This window comes from Anolis carolinensis, chromosome 6, assembly GCF_035594765.1.
Source record: "Anolis carolinensis isolate JA03-04 chromosome 6, rAnoCar3.1.pri, whole genome shotgun sequence".
Lineage (NCBI taxonomy): Eukaryota > Metazoa > Chordata > Lepidosauria > Squamata > Dactyloidae > Anolis > Anolis carolinensis.
In genome coordinates this window covers 13,948,016-13,964,247 of record NC_085846.1, presented here as the reverse complement: position 1 = coordinate 13,964,247, position 16,232 = coordinate 13,948,016, and the positions used below count along the sequence as shown (strand labels likewise).

At 41.3% G+C, this 16,232-nt stretch overlaps 2 protein-coding genes across 3 annotated transcripts; one reads left to right on the top strand and one right to left on the bottom strand.

Annotated features, from left to right (window-relative positions):
• The first annotated feature begins 2,083 nt into the window (after window positions 1-2,083).
• LOC103279909 (zinc finger protein 24) lies at window positions 2,084-10,276 on the top strand. Its single transcript, XM_008117152.3, has 5 exons — window positions 2,084-2,241; window positions 3,656-4,473; window positions 6,122-6,245; window positions 6,810-7,287; window positions 9,120-10,276. Exons 1-5 carry the CDS (start codon window positions 2,202-2,204, stop codon window positions 9,133-9,135), a joined length of 1,476 nt encoding a protein of 491 aa, XP_008115359.2. The 5' UTR covers window positions 2,084-2,201; the 3' UTR covers window positions 9,136-10,276.
• On the bottom strand, window positions 9,888-16,127 carry slx1a (SLX1 homolog A, structure-specific endonuclease subunit). 2 transcript variants are annotated; one of them, XM_008117153.3, is made up of 7 exons: window positions 15,972-16,127; window positions 13,807-14,013; window positions 13,469-13,520; window positions 12,650-12,979; window positions 12,216-12,349; window positions 12,024-12,111; window positions 9,888-11,503 (listed from the first exon to the last, which is right to left on the bottom strand). In XM_008117153.3, exons 2-7 carry the CDS (start codon window positions 13,977-13,979, stop codon window positions 11,474-11,476), a joined length of 807 nt encoding a protein of 268 aa, XP_008115360.1. In that variant the 5' UTR covers window positions 13,980-14,013; window positions 15,972-16,127; the 3' UTR covers window positions 9,888-11,473. The 2 variants fall into 2 exon arrangements, with proteins under 2 accessions (XP_008115360.1, XP_062814038.1); XM_062957968.1 differs by lacking the exon at window positions 15,972-16,127 and adding an exon at window positions 15,772-15,931.
• Window positions 16,128-16,232: the final 105 nt, after the last annotated feature.

The window sequence follows — 16,232 nt, the reverse complement described above, 5'->3', positions numbered from 1 at the left end:
TTTAAGCTATTTTCTGTCATTCTTGTCTCACCTATATCCATTATTGACAAATATTACATTTAAATCTACATTGGAACTTTAAATATGGTTGGGAGAGCAACACTGATATTGGTTCAAAGGTGACTTCTGCTACATTTGAAGATCCATTTGCTGTATGTTTACTCAAGAGTAAATCTCACCATGTTCTATGGGCTTTAATGCCAGGCCAGGGTGTTTAGGATTGCATCTCTGAATTGCTGTGTTTATATGTGTAATACAGTATATTGTACTATAATGTCTTACAAACCATCAGTTATTGACAGGGTCAGCATCTGTAGGGCTCCAAGGTTGAAAAAGTTGCTTTTTCAGAGACAAATCTGAGAATCCTTCAGTCAATAAAGCCAGTAGCCACCTATTACAAAGCAGACCAGATAATTTTTTCATTATTCCATGGAATTATTCCCCCATAACTCTATATCGGGTCTAAATGGTACCCAGCACTGAAGAAGAACATCTTCAAAGGGATTTGTTATCCTGGTATCCACATTTCAGAAGCCCTTTCATACGACACAAATACAGCACCATATTCCGCTCCAGACAATTTCCTATTGAATTCTGAGGTTTGCACTTGGGGATATATTTAGATTTCTCACCCAGAGAACTCTAATGCCTCACCAAGCTACAAACCCCAAGATTCCAAAGAATATGGCCATTAAAGTGGATTTATGCAGCTATAACAGTGCAATGAGAAGGGGCTTAAAACATGAAGGCCAGCCCTGTTTGCTACATTAACTTTTGGTTTGACACCCCTTGAAGTGCCATGGCTGAATGCAATGGAATCCTAGAAGTAATAGTTTCACAAGGTCTGTAGCCTACCTTGCCAAAGGGAGCTAGGGCCCCACCAAACTACAACTCCCAGGTAGATAAAGTTGAGCCAAGGTAGATAAAGTGGTGTCAAACTGCATTCTTTCTACTGCATAGATGCACACTTTAAGACATATATTATGGCATTAGATTGCATCAGACAATAAAATGAAAACTTATGAAATATATGTACAGCAGATAGATATCATACACATATATATGTGTGTGTGTGTGTGTGTGTGTGTGTGTGTGTGTATATATATATATGTATATATCCCCTCCATATACACACACACACACACACACATATACATGCATGCATACAGCGGGTTTAACCATAGAGCTGCTGAACTTGCTGACCAAAAGGTCGGCGGTTCAAATCTGGGGAGCAGGGTGAGCTCCCACTGTTAGCCCCAGCTTCTGCCAACCTAGCAGTTCAAAAACATGCAAATGTGAGTAGATAAATAGTTACTGCTCCGGCGGGAAGGTAACGGCATTCCATGCAGCCATGCCAGCCACATGACCTTGGAGGTGTCTACAGACAACACCGGCTCTTCAGCTTAGAAATGGGAGATGAGCACCAACCCCCAGAGTCAGACGTGACTAGACTTTACCTTTACTACCCACACACACAAACTTTTTATACATATATTTTACCATATATATATATATATATATATATATATATACACACACACACACACACACACACACACACACACACACATATATATATATATATATATATATATATATATCCCCTTATCATGTGATGCAATCTAATTCTATAATGGGTCTATTAGAGTGCATCTGTACTGTATGATTAATGCAGTTTGATATTACTTTATTTATATATATATCACTGATAAAGTAGTATCAGACTGTGTATGTATATAGATATACATATATATACAAACACATACATATACATGCATACTTTCATGTATGTGTAGCTGAAGAGAAATATTACAAAGCTATAAGCAGGACGATTCTGATCTAATGATATCTTGAAAAATAGATAAATAAGTATAAGATTCTTCTTTTTTGTTGTAATCAAACACTTCCAATGAGTCTCCTGTGAAACTTAAAGGTTACAACTGTCCCAAACGAGTCCTCCAGGTTTTCTGGACTTCAATTCCCAGAAGCCTCAGCTGCATCGGCCAATGAATTGGGATTCTGGGAGCTGAAGTCCAAAGACCAAAAAGACTAGAGTTTGGGAAATAGTGGGTTAAAAAATCCAAAAACGGCAGGCTAGTAGTCCTAGAGAGGCTGCAGAAGGGCTCCAGGGAGGTCCCCAACATGCTGCTGCACATTCCCTTTTCCGCCTAGGAAAACTGAATGTGCTTTTTGAGGATTTAATGTCCTTCTCCTCCAGCAAAAGAAGTGAAGCTGCAAAGGGTGAGTCCTGGTGGGATGGGAGGAAGATGATGGGGGTTCAAAACATCAAGGAGGGGGAGTTCTTCCTAATGTTTAGCTGTTCCTAAACATTTGAATCTATTACTCTGTGTCCTAGGATGTATCTACATTGCAGAATTAATGCAGTTCGATACCGCTTTCACTGCCATGGCTCAAAGCTGCGGAATCTTGGGGGTTGTAGTTTGGTGAGGCTGCAGCACTCTTTGGCTGAGGAAACTAAAGCTCTTGTAAAACTCCCAGGATTCCATAGAGCCATGGCAGTTAAAGTTGTATCAAACTGCATTGATTCCACAATGTAGATGCGCCCATAGCCCAGTATTCAAATAAGTACACCATAAAGGTTCTCTGTCATAGTAATAGATAACAACAACTGAGCTTATAGAATAGATCAGGCATGGGCAAACTTGGGTCCTCCAGGTGTTTTGGACTTGTGGGTGTTGAGGTCCAAAACACCTGGAGGGTCCAAGTTTGCCCATGCCTGTTATAGATACTCCAGCTGTCATTTTTAAAATGGTACATGTATAGAGCTAGTTGTTTTAAGTGTTGCATGTAGATAGGTTACAAAGCTCTTCTCTTTTCATAGCATCCTTCCACAAGCTGGGTTGCAAAAATGGCAGGTGTCCAGAGCAGAGGACTGCAGGCTACAAACACTTTGTGTCTGGATCAAGAGACAAAAGAAAAGTGTAAATAATAATAATAATAATAATAATAATAATAATAATAATAATAATAATAGAGTTGCTGTGAGTTTTCTGTGCTGTATGGCCATGTTCCAGAAGCATTTTCTCCTGATGATTTATGGCAGGCACCCTCAGAGGTTGTGAAGTCTGTTGGGAAGTCTGAGGTTTATATATCTGTGGAAAGTCCAGGGTGGGGGAAAGAACTCTTGTCTGCTTAAGGTAAGTGTAAATGTTGCAGATGAAGGGAGGGGCATATTCAGAGGCAAAGTTACATAGGCAAAAATTTACTATTTTCTGGCTTATGGTCCCTTCAATATAAACCTCATTTGCCTAGTTTCCAACAGATCTCACAACCTCTGAGGATGCCTGCCATAGATGTGGGAGAAACGTCAGGAGAGAATGCTTCTGGAACATGGCTGTACAGCCGTACAACCTCACTTGCCTTGCTTAAGCAGACGAGGGGACAAAAGGAAAGGGCCTGAGGCTGTTAGGAATTGTGGAAGTTGAAGTCCAAAACACCTGGAGGGCCCAATTTTGCCCATGCCTGCTCTATACGATAGAATAGTAAACATTAAAATATTTAAATACTGTGTTTCTTCGATTCTAAGACGCACTTTAATACCCATGTAAACATCTCTAAAACAGGGTTGTGTCTTACATGATTGAAGAAATATGACGAATTGAAATAAACTTAGAATTGACTTTTTTAACCACAGGCCCTGAGAAGGTTTCCTTCAGTAAAAGAGCGGTGGTGAACAAGATGGCAGCCCCTTCAAGCGAAATGGCAGACCCTGGCCTTCTGTTGCAGGCTCAAGTGAAAATGGAGTCTCAGTGCCAAGGGGATGGCGCTGCTGTTGAAGAGAATGGAAAATCCCCCTTCATAATCCAGCCAGGAACCGCAGAGGAGCTCTCCAAAGTCAAGCAGGAGCTGCCCGAGGAGCCACTCCAGTGCTGGAATGGTCAGTGGCCGAGGGTGTTGGAGTTGCTGCCGCCTCCCGTGGCCGCCATGGAGTGGGATGGCCTCCAGTTGCCTCCTGTGGCTCAAGGGACCAACACCGAGGCCTACTTGGCCGCCTTCGAGCGGATGGCGGACGCCTCGCAGCGGCCGAGAGAAGAGTGGGTCGCAAGGCTGATGCCCGTCCTCGGCGGTCAAGCCCGGCAGGCCTGTTTCAGCCCGGAGGCCAAGGACAAGGGGGACCATGGGAAGGTCAAGGTGGCCGTTCTGCACCTGGACGGCTCCCTCGCTGCCGAGACGCACCGCCAAGGCTTCCGGCACTTCTCCTACCAGGCGGCCGAGGGGCCGAGGGGGGCGTGCCGGCAGCTGCAGAAGCTTTGCCGGCGGTGGTTGCGGCCGGAGAACCAGACCAAGGAGCAGATCCTGGACCTCCTCATCCTGGAGCAGTTCCTTTTCATCCTCCCGCAGGACATGCAAGACTGGATCCGGGAACATGGCCCCGAGACCTGCGACCAGGCTGTGGCCCTGGCAGAGGAGTTCCTGCAGCGGCAGCAGGAGGTGGAGAGGTGGGCCCAGCAGGTAGGGAACCTCTCTATCACAGGTTTTATCCATATGGATATGGATATTGATATGGGACCGTGGGTTAAACCACTAGCTTTAGGAAATCTGCTGACCGGAGGGTTGGCAGTTTGAAGCTGCGAGTCAGGGTGAGCTCCTGGCTGTCAGACCTAGAAGAGAAAAGATCTATGTTAATTGCTGTAATAGCATGTTTTATGCATATGTCTTTGTTTGATGTTTTTATAGTTTTAATAGTTTTAATCTACAGTTGTATGTATTTTATTTAGATATGTAATATATTTTTATATAAATGTAAGGCATTGAATTTTGCCATTTATTATGTTGTAAACCGCTTTGAGTCCCCCCAGGGGTGAGAAAAGCGGTATAGAAATCCAGTTAATAATAATAATAGCTTATGCCAACCTAGAGTTCTAAAACATGCAATGTGAGTAGATCAATAGGTACCACCTCAGAAGGAAATGTAAAAAGGCGCCCCATGGAGACATGCCAGCCATATGATCGGAGACATCTATGGACAACAGGCTCCTTCGGCATGGAAAAATGGAACAAGAGCACCTCCCCATGGCCAGGGTTGAGCATCACCTCCAGATGCTGGATATGAAGGGGAGGCCTTACTTTTGTTTATGTTAATCGTTGCTGTTCACTGTTCTAAAGGCATTGAATGTTTGCCTTATATGTATACTCTACAATCTGCTCTGAGTCCCTCAGGGGAGATAAAGCAGAATATAAATACAGTGTATTATTATTATTTATATTTATATATTTTTATGTGTGTGTATGATTTTTTTAAAATGTAATTTAAATCCAAACATAATGAAAGAATCCAATACAAAAATAACCCCATATGTGGTTCTTCCATAGAAGCAATTACAGAGGCAGCCAATAAAGTAAAAAAAAAAAAGGCTGTACAGACACTAAAATAGAAAACAAAATAAAAGAATTCAATACAAAAATAACCCTGTGTGTGGTCCTGGCAGAGGAGTTCTTGCTGAGACAGGCAGTAAAGTTTTTTTAAAGTCTACAGACACTAAAATAGAAAGCAAAATAAAAGAATCCAATACAAAAATAACCTCAAATGTGGCCCTAGCAGAGGAGATCTTGCAGAGGCAGCAAGAGATGGAGCGATGGACACAATAGGTAAGGAACGTCTCTGTTCTGGTCTTGCTCTTTTAAAAATAATAATTAAATTTTCAAAAATGTAACTTAAATTCAACAAATTAAAAAAGTAATACAGATGTTAACACAGAAAACAAAACAAAAATAATTTGATACAAAAATAACCCCATATTATTCGCACCCCATTAAATCCCGCCCACCCCCGCCAACTAAAACTAACAAATAAACTCTATTCTTCCCTCTTTTGCAAAAAAAGAATTTTTAAATGCATTAAAAACACAATTGACTGGTGTTTTTGCAAAGCATATGGAGAGCCATTTCAGATATACAGATAAGAAATATGACTTCTTATACAATGTTTGGGAAAGTTTCTTTGGGGGACCCTAGCTTCCAGAATCCCCTAACCATGATGGTTGTGCTTTCTGAGATTGGCAGTTCTTGAAACAATAACTATTCCGAGCTCTGAAATGATAGCAGTTCTTCTACTATGGTTCAACTATCTTGACCATATCTCAACATTTTGTTGTTTCAGGTAATTGTGCCAATTGAGATGGTGATCGTCAATTCCCCTGTAGATCAGGCTCTGTCTGAGGCAGCACAGCAACATCCACGCAGGGAGGCCAAACAAGTTGAAAATGAAGATATCAGTTTGCAAGGTAATTGCAAGGTGTCTATTAAGGGATGTTAGTTTTGTTTAGGTAAGACAAAACAAAAGCACTAAGAGAAATTAACATCTGTGCACATAATCAAAATAGCCCAACATCTTAATTGTTTAATATACTGAATTTATGAACTGATTTAAGAAGGGTCAGAGCTCTCCTGTTCTTGCATGGAGACCACAATACTAGGGATCCTGAAAATAATTTTTCCTGAAATCCTAAAGTTCATTTCAAATATCTCCAAATCCCCTGACCCTCATTTAATAATACTGTCAGCATGATTTTGCCTTAGATGCACATAGAAAGCACACCAAACATGCAGAACACATTCTTCACTCCAGAACTGCCCTATTCCTCTGTTATGGGAGTTGCTTTCAAAATTGCAAGTGGAAGTGATGCAATACCACTTCCAGTTGCCATTTTGAGAGGGATTCAGAAAAAGGGTTTTTCTCCCATGGAGGGGGATTGTTGGATGAATGAATTGCCCTTGCATCATTGCCCACCTCTGCATGCAACACCAGATGCCCTGAACACTTTTTTCCCCTTTTCTCCCAACAAAAGAGAACTTTGTGACCAGAAATGGGGCTAAAGATCTGCTCCAGGGAGAAGCTCAACTGGAAGAGCAAGGAAGACGACTTCATGGAGGATTTGGAGAAGCTGCTTTCCCAAGGGGCGATCCAAAAAGATCGCACGTGCGTGAGCATAGATTGGGAAAACAGCCAAAGGGTTACCTGTCTGTGAGAGTGATCCAGGACAGAGGCCTTGGCGGGGCACTGTCTAACTCGGAAACAAAGCGGCATCTTTGCAAAGAGTGTGGGAAGGGATTCCGGAAGAAGTGGGACTTGATCCGGCACGAAAGGATCCACACGGGCGAGAAGCCGTACCAGTGCCCAGAATGTGGAAACAGCTTCAACCGAAATGCAACCCTCACAAAGCACCTCCTCATTCACTCTGGGGAGAAGCCCCACCAATGCACCTACTGCGGAAAGAGGTTCACACGGCGCTCACATGTCACCAACCATCAGAGGCGTCATTCATGGTAGGAACACTTATTTCCCTCTTATTTATATATCATTTCTTTCCTTGCTAGCTTGGTTTATATTCCACCTCCCCCACTCCCCAAAGGGACTCAAAACAGTTTATGATAAAATAATACACATAATAAATAGGAGAGAACACAGTCTTAAATTACTACAGTAGAGTCTCACTTATCCAACATAAACGGGCCTGCAGAACGTTGGATAAGCGAATATGTTGGATAATAAGGAGAGATCAAGGAAATGTCTATTAAACATCAAATTAGGTTATGATTTTACAAATTAAGTACCAAAACATCATGTTATACAACAAATTTGACAGAAAAAGTAGTTCAATACGTAGTAATGCTATGTAGTAATTACTGTATTTACGAAGTTAGCACCAAAATATCACGATGTATCGAAAACATTGACTACAAAAATGCATTGGATAATCCAGAACATTGGATAAGCGAATGTTGGATAAGTGAGACTCTACTGTATATTCATGCCACACTCTACATTTGGAAATAATTTCCAAGTAAGTAAACATTCTTAAGTTGCTGATTTTAAAAAAAAGATCAAAGCAGTATTTAGACTCAGGCTTTCTGTCTAAAAAGGACTCAGCATCAAAAGAAAAGCAAAGGAGAAAGGAAAAGGAAATGAAGAAACTGAACTGTCATTATTATTATTATTATTATTATTATTATTATTATTATTATTATTATTATTATTAACTTTATTTATGCCCTGCCTTTCTCCCTGAGAGGACTCAAGGCAACTAACAGCTACACAGTTTGATCAAAGCAAAGCAAAGCAAATACAAAAATTAAAAAACAATTAAACAGTACTGTGTGTCAAGTTAAAACTACAGTTAAAATACAATAAATACAATTAAAATGCATTTTAAAACACCCAATTTTCCCCAAAATCCCACCTACAACCACCCCAGCAATGTGTCCCTTATCCTTTTCCAAATGTCTGCTTGCAGAAAACAAGTCTTGATTTGCTTGCGGAAGGCCAACAAGAATGGGGCCATCCTGGTCAAGCTGGAAATATACATTGTTATTGTTATAAATGTATCAGCCCAGTGGAATGGCTGCTGCAGTACAGTTTGTGTGTGAGAAAACGCTTGATAGCTTCCTTGGAGGGCTATTGGTAGCTATGCTTTCCCTCTCACCTAGAGCTTCTTGTTGATTCTGCCCAATTTTGGTTTTAATGTAACACTATGCAGCAAGGCTGGAGAATGCGTTGTTAGATAAATGTGTGCAAAATGGAAAGGAGGCGGGAAGAGATATATTTTAAATTCATTTTGGCTCTCAATCAACAGAAAATTACATCCCAAAGTTCAGTCTGTGAAAGAAGGGAATGAACACGCTGTGAATGCAGGAGGACTTTTGGATTTGCAGAAATCCACTAACTCAGCTCTTGCTAGAATAGCAAAACTTTACTGCTCCTTATTTCGAACTAAGCTTGAAGCTTTATGAGCCATTCCTGGTGTATCTTAAGAAGAGGCGGGAAAAGACTATTTCTTGATCAAGAACCCTGTGCATGTCATCTTAGAAGTAATTTGTACTACGTATATTCAGACTTACTCTCTGGTAAGTCTGCACAACATGCAGTCTTAGGTCTCAGATTCCAATCCTCTGCACACTTCCATAGGATTAATCCTGTTGAACAAAGCAGATCTTGTTTCTGAGCTCAGCAGACATAGGTTGGTTAACTTTTGAGTTCCAAGAAACCAGTTGATTAGCTCCCCATAAAATAAACAGTTCTTCCAACTTGGAGAAAATAAGCCCTGGCTTGCTTTTCTACTTTTTGCCTTTTTCTAATGTATTTTTAAACTTTGTTGCAGCCAAGGAAGATCTTGACAAAGTGCCAATGGCTGCCAATGGATGGAGAGCATGAAAGTCTTGTAGTCGCCTGTTTGTGCTGCAAGGTTTGGAGTAGAAGCTAAGCTGCTGCAGAGTATGATGGCAGCCATGAGAATATGCATTGCTCGTCTGATTGATTCTGGTGAAACATGCCAGAAGACAAGCAACTTTCAGGGAGACCCACCCTGATCAAGTTAGAGATCTCTGCCTGCTTCTATCATTTGGTGAAAGTCAAGGAAACTGACGGAGTATCAGAAACAGGAATGTCACCCAGCTTTGCCTGATGCAGAATGATGGCGAGGAATTCAGCCTCCAAACTGTTAAGTACATTATTATTGACTCTCTTGCTGAAGGAGTTGGCATTTCATAGTGGCCTCTGGCTTGGACTCAGAGCCTACATTAGAGATGCTGCTGGAAGGCAGAACTTGGATAACTGCTATTTTTGATGAGGTAACTGACTTTTTTACCAAGCCAGAATTGCTTTGCTGTATTATTGCCAAAAGCTGACTTCCCATGAAGATGTTTCAAGCATGTAAAAGCAAAATATGATCCAGCAGAAATGTATTTACTAGGAAAAAAACCCACACTTCATTCCATTGTTTGACAGCAATCAATAGACTTTGTTCTGCACCCAACCAAAGGATGTGACCCACTTGAAAAGAGGTGTAGCCTGAATCCAAGTTAAAATAAATGCCAGGTCTTGGTCTGGAGAGAAAATTGATATCTGACCTAAAGAAATACTGGCCTGGTGTGCTTGTATTCCTTTAATATCTATGTATACAAAAATCAACAGGTTTCACAGCATTGACACAAAATTGTCACCTATTCATCTCTGCATATCAAGCTGTTGTTAAAGGCAAAAGTACACAGTAACTGAAGATTTGACAAATCAAGCTGCAAGGAAATCAGACTGAATTTTTTAAAAACAGACACACCTGGCTCCTCTTCAGGGTCTACTGTTGCTAAGGAGGACTTTATAGGGTCCAAGGGAAGTTCCTTTGCAGCGGTCACACAGGACTGCAGTATGATTTTGCTGTTTTAATTAAATGAGGCCAAACTGACATGACTGTTAATCACCTCATTCCTTTTAAAAAAAAAACCAATGCAATGTAATAATATATTTTGCTGTTTTCCTAGACTTTGTGTGAGAAGTTTGACTGAAGAATTCATGCTTATCAAACATTCACAAGTCCAAACATTGGTTTTAGTAAAACCTGTCAATGGTTGTTGTTTCTTAAGCAGGATGCTTATTGCATTTGTATGCACCTGAGGGTTCTTAGCCATGGCGGTTCATTCTGTGGATGTAACCAATCATGGAAGTGTTCTGATGATATTTGACTTCTAACCCCAGAAGCTCTAACGAACTGATGGTGAGGAATGATGGGAAACTTAAAACGACATGATTCCCATCCCTGGTGCAGATGGTTGTGTATTTAAATTAAGGCAAAAGGGAAGATTCGGCTTTTTTATATAGCAGAATCTTCCTCTTGTTTTAAAAGAACATTATAAAGTTCTGAGCCTTTTCAAATCTAAGGGCTTTTACATTTTGTTCCCACAGTGAAGTGTGAGTGTTAAATTATACCAAAAAAGTTAAACATTGTATTTGTAAACTCCCTTTCCGACACGGTCTTAAAATGGCAACACAAAGTGATGTTATGTCATTTCCTGTCACCACATTGAAAGAAAAATATGTATTCAGGCTTGCTGGGGGAAGTGCTACCCATGGGGGTGCCTCCACAGAGGGAACTGGCTCCTATACAGTTGCATACTCATTTCACATCTCTATTCCTACTTCATAATGTCAGTGATCTGATACACTGGAATGCCAGTTCAATGCACTTGCTGCCAAAAAATTAAGGCATATGAGCTGGAGAAAATGTTCAATAATCTAGTTCAATTGAAGGGAACCTGGCACCTTCTAAATATCTTATACTACAGCTGCAGAAGCCACGATGAGCATGATCAAGTCAGAAAATATGGGATTTGCAGTCCAAATGTCTTGGGCAACCCAATGTTACATTTCCTTGATCCAGTCAATGCTTACTCTTTGTTCTTCTTAGAGGCTATGAATCCTGTCCCACACATACCATACTAGTTTCATAGATATGCCCAATTCTTGGTCCATTATTTCATTATTGCACTTCATAAAATTAAGTAGTTCATTTGATGCATGATTCTGGGGCTGGAATTTTGAAAGTCCCAGATCCAGCTGGGAAAAGGGAAGTAGAAGAATACTCCACATGCAGAAGAGTCAAAGGAGCTGTTCCACACTAAATCCTGGTGTTCCTGGTTATTCTGGAGAAGACGAACCTTGATCACCTCTTTAAAAGGCACTTCACAGTTGCAGTTCATTAGCCCAGTGTTCCTGCATAATAAAAGAAAGAAAAGGTGGTTACATGGTAGAAAATCAGTAAAACCTATGCCATGTATGTGTAGGCTTTACAATAAAATGTAACATTGTAGATGTAAGAATTAGCATTGTGCCACAGTTTGAATAGAAGACTAGCATTCTGAAAGATTGGGCTTTCAATCCTTCCTCAGTTGTGTATGCTTACTGTGTGACCTGATGCTAGTCACGTTTCCTCAGCCTGAGAGGAAGGCAATGACAAACGACTTCTGAATAAATATTTCCAAGAAAACCTTGACATAAAGTTGCCATAAGTCAGAATCAGTTTGAAGGCAGCTAACAATATACCTTAAGGGAAGTGAGATAACAAATAAAGGGAAAGGAGTTTACTAATTTTAAGGAAACAAATCATTATTAGTGTCCATGGGGAAAGAGAAGCATAAAGACAAAATATCTCTGCAGTGTAAAAAGAGCATAAATCCCCTGTTGAAACATAACCAATTGGTTTTCCAGTACCAAGAATAACAGAGATTTTTACTTGAGAGGATGTGGGATCAGCCTCTAGGTCACCATAACAGCCTTTATGATGACGGATCAGATCTCCCCAAAGCACAAGATTCTTGCAACTAAGGAAAAAGAGGAAGAAAAGGGGGAATCAGTGCCAATATTTAAATTTGATCCATGTTATGCCACCATTTAATTCTGCCATAGTCCAGAACAACCTACTTACCCTGGGCACGGGCCTTCTATGGGCAGGATGTGATCTGGTTCTTTCTCTAGGAAAAAATTAGCCAGGCACATGATATGTGCAACCATGGTGCACCCTGGGTGAAAACAATGCAGGAGAATGTCATCATCTCCTTCCTGCAAAAGAAAAATTCATAAGTAGAGGCTTCAACTTTCAGCACAACTCCCCTCACACCATCCCCAAAAGAATATATATATGAGACCAAAAATATCATCATACTTTGGCTTTTAAGTTTTTATGCCAGTTCCTATGGCACAAGAATGAATTGTTCACCTTTTAGAATGGGAAGAAATATACAAATTCTGAGAAACCAGCAATCGATGGTACCAGGGAACCCTCTGGTGACGCCTAAAATCCTGAGCACCTTCACTCTCCCACAAACCCAGTGTCCCACTACGATGTACCCTGACTGTTACCTGGAACCTTTTCAGACAGACGCTACAACGTTTCAGAGTCACTCCCTGTCCCTCTGAAGGTGCTGCCTTTGCTCCCTTGGTCTCCTTGACAGCTCTCACTGGCCCAAAGGCCACTGGCATGTGCAGAGGAGGCTCCAAGTCTGGAGGGAAGTCTCGAGCATATTCCTGCTTGAGCCAACGGATGGTGAGGGGCAGGCGGCACCAGGGCGCAGTGCGGAGCATGTGGGCCAAGACACGCAGGTGGAAGTCAAACTGACGCTCCCGGGATGTGCGGCGGGTAACATGGTTGAGGCGGCGGGAGGAATGTGGGTGCTGCCAGGCCCACTCGAACTGTGGGAAGAAATTTAAAAAATGACTCAAATCAAAAGAGTTTACTGAAAAATCTTCAGCACAACAAACATTCTCTAGAAGTCAAAACGACTAAGCTGAGGCTATTGTACTTTGGAATTATTGTGAGATGGCATGATCCCCTGGGAAAAAAGTAATACTTTTAAAAATAAAAGGCAATGGAAAAGAGGAAGATCACAATATGGGAAGAGATGCAAGAAAGACACAGCTCAGAGTTTGTACAATCTGGGCAGGGCTGTTAGTAACCTGCCTTGCTAGTTTCTCATTCAGAGACAAAACTAACTTTCACAACTCACTGGCTTTAAAATAATAATACATGGAAAGTGAAACGCAATGGGAGATGCAACAGAATTAAGCAGGGCTGTTAATAATTTATCCTGTTGAGCTCTCATTTAGAGGTGATTTGATGGCAATTAACAACAGCAACATACAGAAGAAAGGCAGTTGTGAGTACAAACAAAAGCACCATACCCGGAGGGCTGCTACATCTGAAGGAAAACCATGGACAATCAACACCATGTCCCTGCAAGAAAAGAAGAAGCATGTTTAGTCTCCCAATATGCATGGCTCCAATATCACAATTCCCAACAGATCCTAAAAGTCCTTTCAGAACAACAGGGATAAAAACAAAAATAGATAGAAATGGAAAATATGAAAGGCCAAAGTACAGTAACAGAAGCTTTGCTTTATTCTGCAGCATCTCCAGATAGGGCTCCAAACCCTGCCCATCAATGTTGACAACACTGAACTAGATGGACCAATGGTCTGATTCATCATTCAGGCAGCTTTCCGTTATTTTCATAAATTACCAAGGCCCACGGCCGCTTGTCTTCCAGGCTCCACCTCGGCGTTTCCCGGCATTGTGCTGAATGATACGCCGTTCAGGATTGACTGTGAAGCCAATGTAGATGCGTCCATGGTACCGTGGATTGGTGCAGTAGAGCAGATAGACCCCAAAGAAACTGCACACCTCTACCACCATGGCTGCATCCAGATGCTGAAGACATCCGAGAGTTCTATGGGTGAGAAAAGAGTATTATAACCCTAATTTAGTGTCACCACTACATATACAGTATGGCAACTTATATATCATTAAGGAAAACATTTCAATTTTTTATATGTATGTGTATATACATATACACATACACAAACATACACGTTAAGAGAATTTAACATTCCAATAATACAGAATTGTCACAAAATTAAAAGAGAAACTTTCAGTGAGATTTGTAACTCTGAACTTCAACAATGTGAATAGTACATTATTGCACAGAGACTAAATTTTGAACACATTACATAAAACTGCAATTAAATCTGTAACTTTGATTAAAGGTGATTAAATGACTATTCTAACATTTATTCCTCAATCTAAATATATTTACTTAGTCTTCAAAAAATTACCATGGCTATGACTAGCTGTAAAAAAGTATATACATTTTTGAGACATCCTGCATATATGTTAGTGTATATATTGAAAGGGATTTAAATTGTATATATCTATATAGCTATACATCTTGTATGTATATATGTATCAATGATCGTGTGTGTGCGCGCACACATGCACACACACACAGACTATAACCCTGGAAACCAGGGTTCGAATCCCAACTCAGCCATGGAAACTTATCGTGGCGCAATGGGTTAAATCCTTGTGCCGACTGAACTGCTGACCTAAAGGTTGGCAGTTCGAATCCGCGAGATGGGGTGAGCGCCCATCTGTCAGCTCTAGCTTCCCAAATGGGGACATGAGAGAAGCCTCCCAGTAGGATGGTAACTTATCCGGGCGTCCCCTGGGCAACATCTCTGTAGACGGCCGATCCTCTCACACCAGAAGCAATATTCGCTTCTAACACAATTTTAAAAAGTGTGACTTTTGGCATGTCACACTCTCTCAGCCTCAGAAGGCAATAGCAAACTGCTTCTGAGCAAATCTGGCTAAGAAAACCCTGTGACAAGGTCGCCTGAGATAAGAAATGACATGAAGGTGTCACCTGAAGGTGCAGCAAAAATCAGGTGTTTCTTGATCTCAAGAAAGAAGAATTTTATTTATGAAAATAAGTAAAAAAAATTGCAGTTATATTTACCTTGATAGGAAAACAGTACAAAGACAATATTTGGGGCATTACTGTATTGGTGTCCAGCTTAAATTAGTCAAAAACTCTTAAGATGAGATTACATTGTTGCATATACCAAATACTTACACCCTCTGTGTGCCCAGTTTTAATTAATCAACACTTTTTTTGCATGGGCTCATCATTAACTACAAGGTCACTATGGTGGGGAATGGGCAGTCCTTGGTTCCCAGGGTCATCTGTGTCCAGTGGGGTCAGTGGCCATTTGCTCTCAAAGGCAAACAACAACAACAACAACAACAACAAATAGACTTCTTTCTGTCTCAATAAAGTTCTTCTTAAAACACACAGAGGAGTCTAGTCTTTAAGAAACACGGAGTGCATCTACACTGTACAGTTAATGCAGTTTGGCACCACTTTAACTGCCATGGTCCAATGCTATGGGATTATGGAAGTTGTACTTTGGTGAGGCACTAACCCTCTTTGGCAGACAGAGCTTTGTAAAACCACAACTCTCAGGAATGCCATGAGCCATGGCAGTTGGTGTCAAACTGCATTAATTCTACAGTGTAGATGCACAACTTTGTGGCGATTCAAGAGATTCAAGCCCCTGCACTCCCTCCATTGGAACCACTGCTCCGGTGGGATTCCTGCCAACCTAGCATTTCGAAAACATGTAAATGTGAGTAGATCAATAGGTACCGCTCCGGCGGGAAGGTAACGGCGCTCCATGCAGTCATGCCGGCCACATGACCTTGGAGGTGTCTACGGACAACGCCGGCTCTTCGGCTTAGCAATGGAGATGAGCACCAACCTCCAGAGTCGGACACGACTGGACTTAACGTCAGGGGAAAACCTTTACCTTTACCTCTATACAATCCAAAGCAAAGGGGACTTGATACCTTTTGGTCACCAGAAGTCCTCCTCTCCTCTCCTTCCCATCTCTGCCGGAAATCAAAACTCCCCACTTATATTTTTTGAAAGACTACAGTTGGGTTTATTGAACTTCAACTCCCAAAATTCCTGACAGTTGGCCTGGGCGGCTGAGGATTCTGGGAGGTGAAGTCCTGGAGGGTCAAAGATTGGGAACCACTGATTGGCTGTTCCAACCCGAAGCGGATGTAGCCTCAAACTAACCTGATTGGCTGAAGGGAGACAGAGGG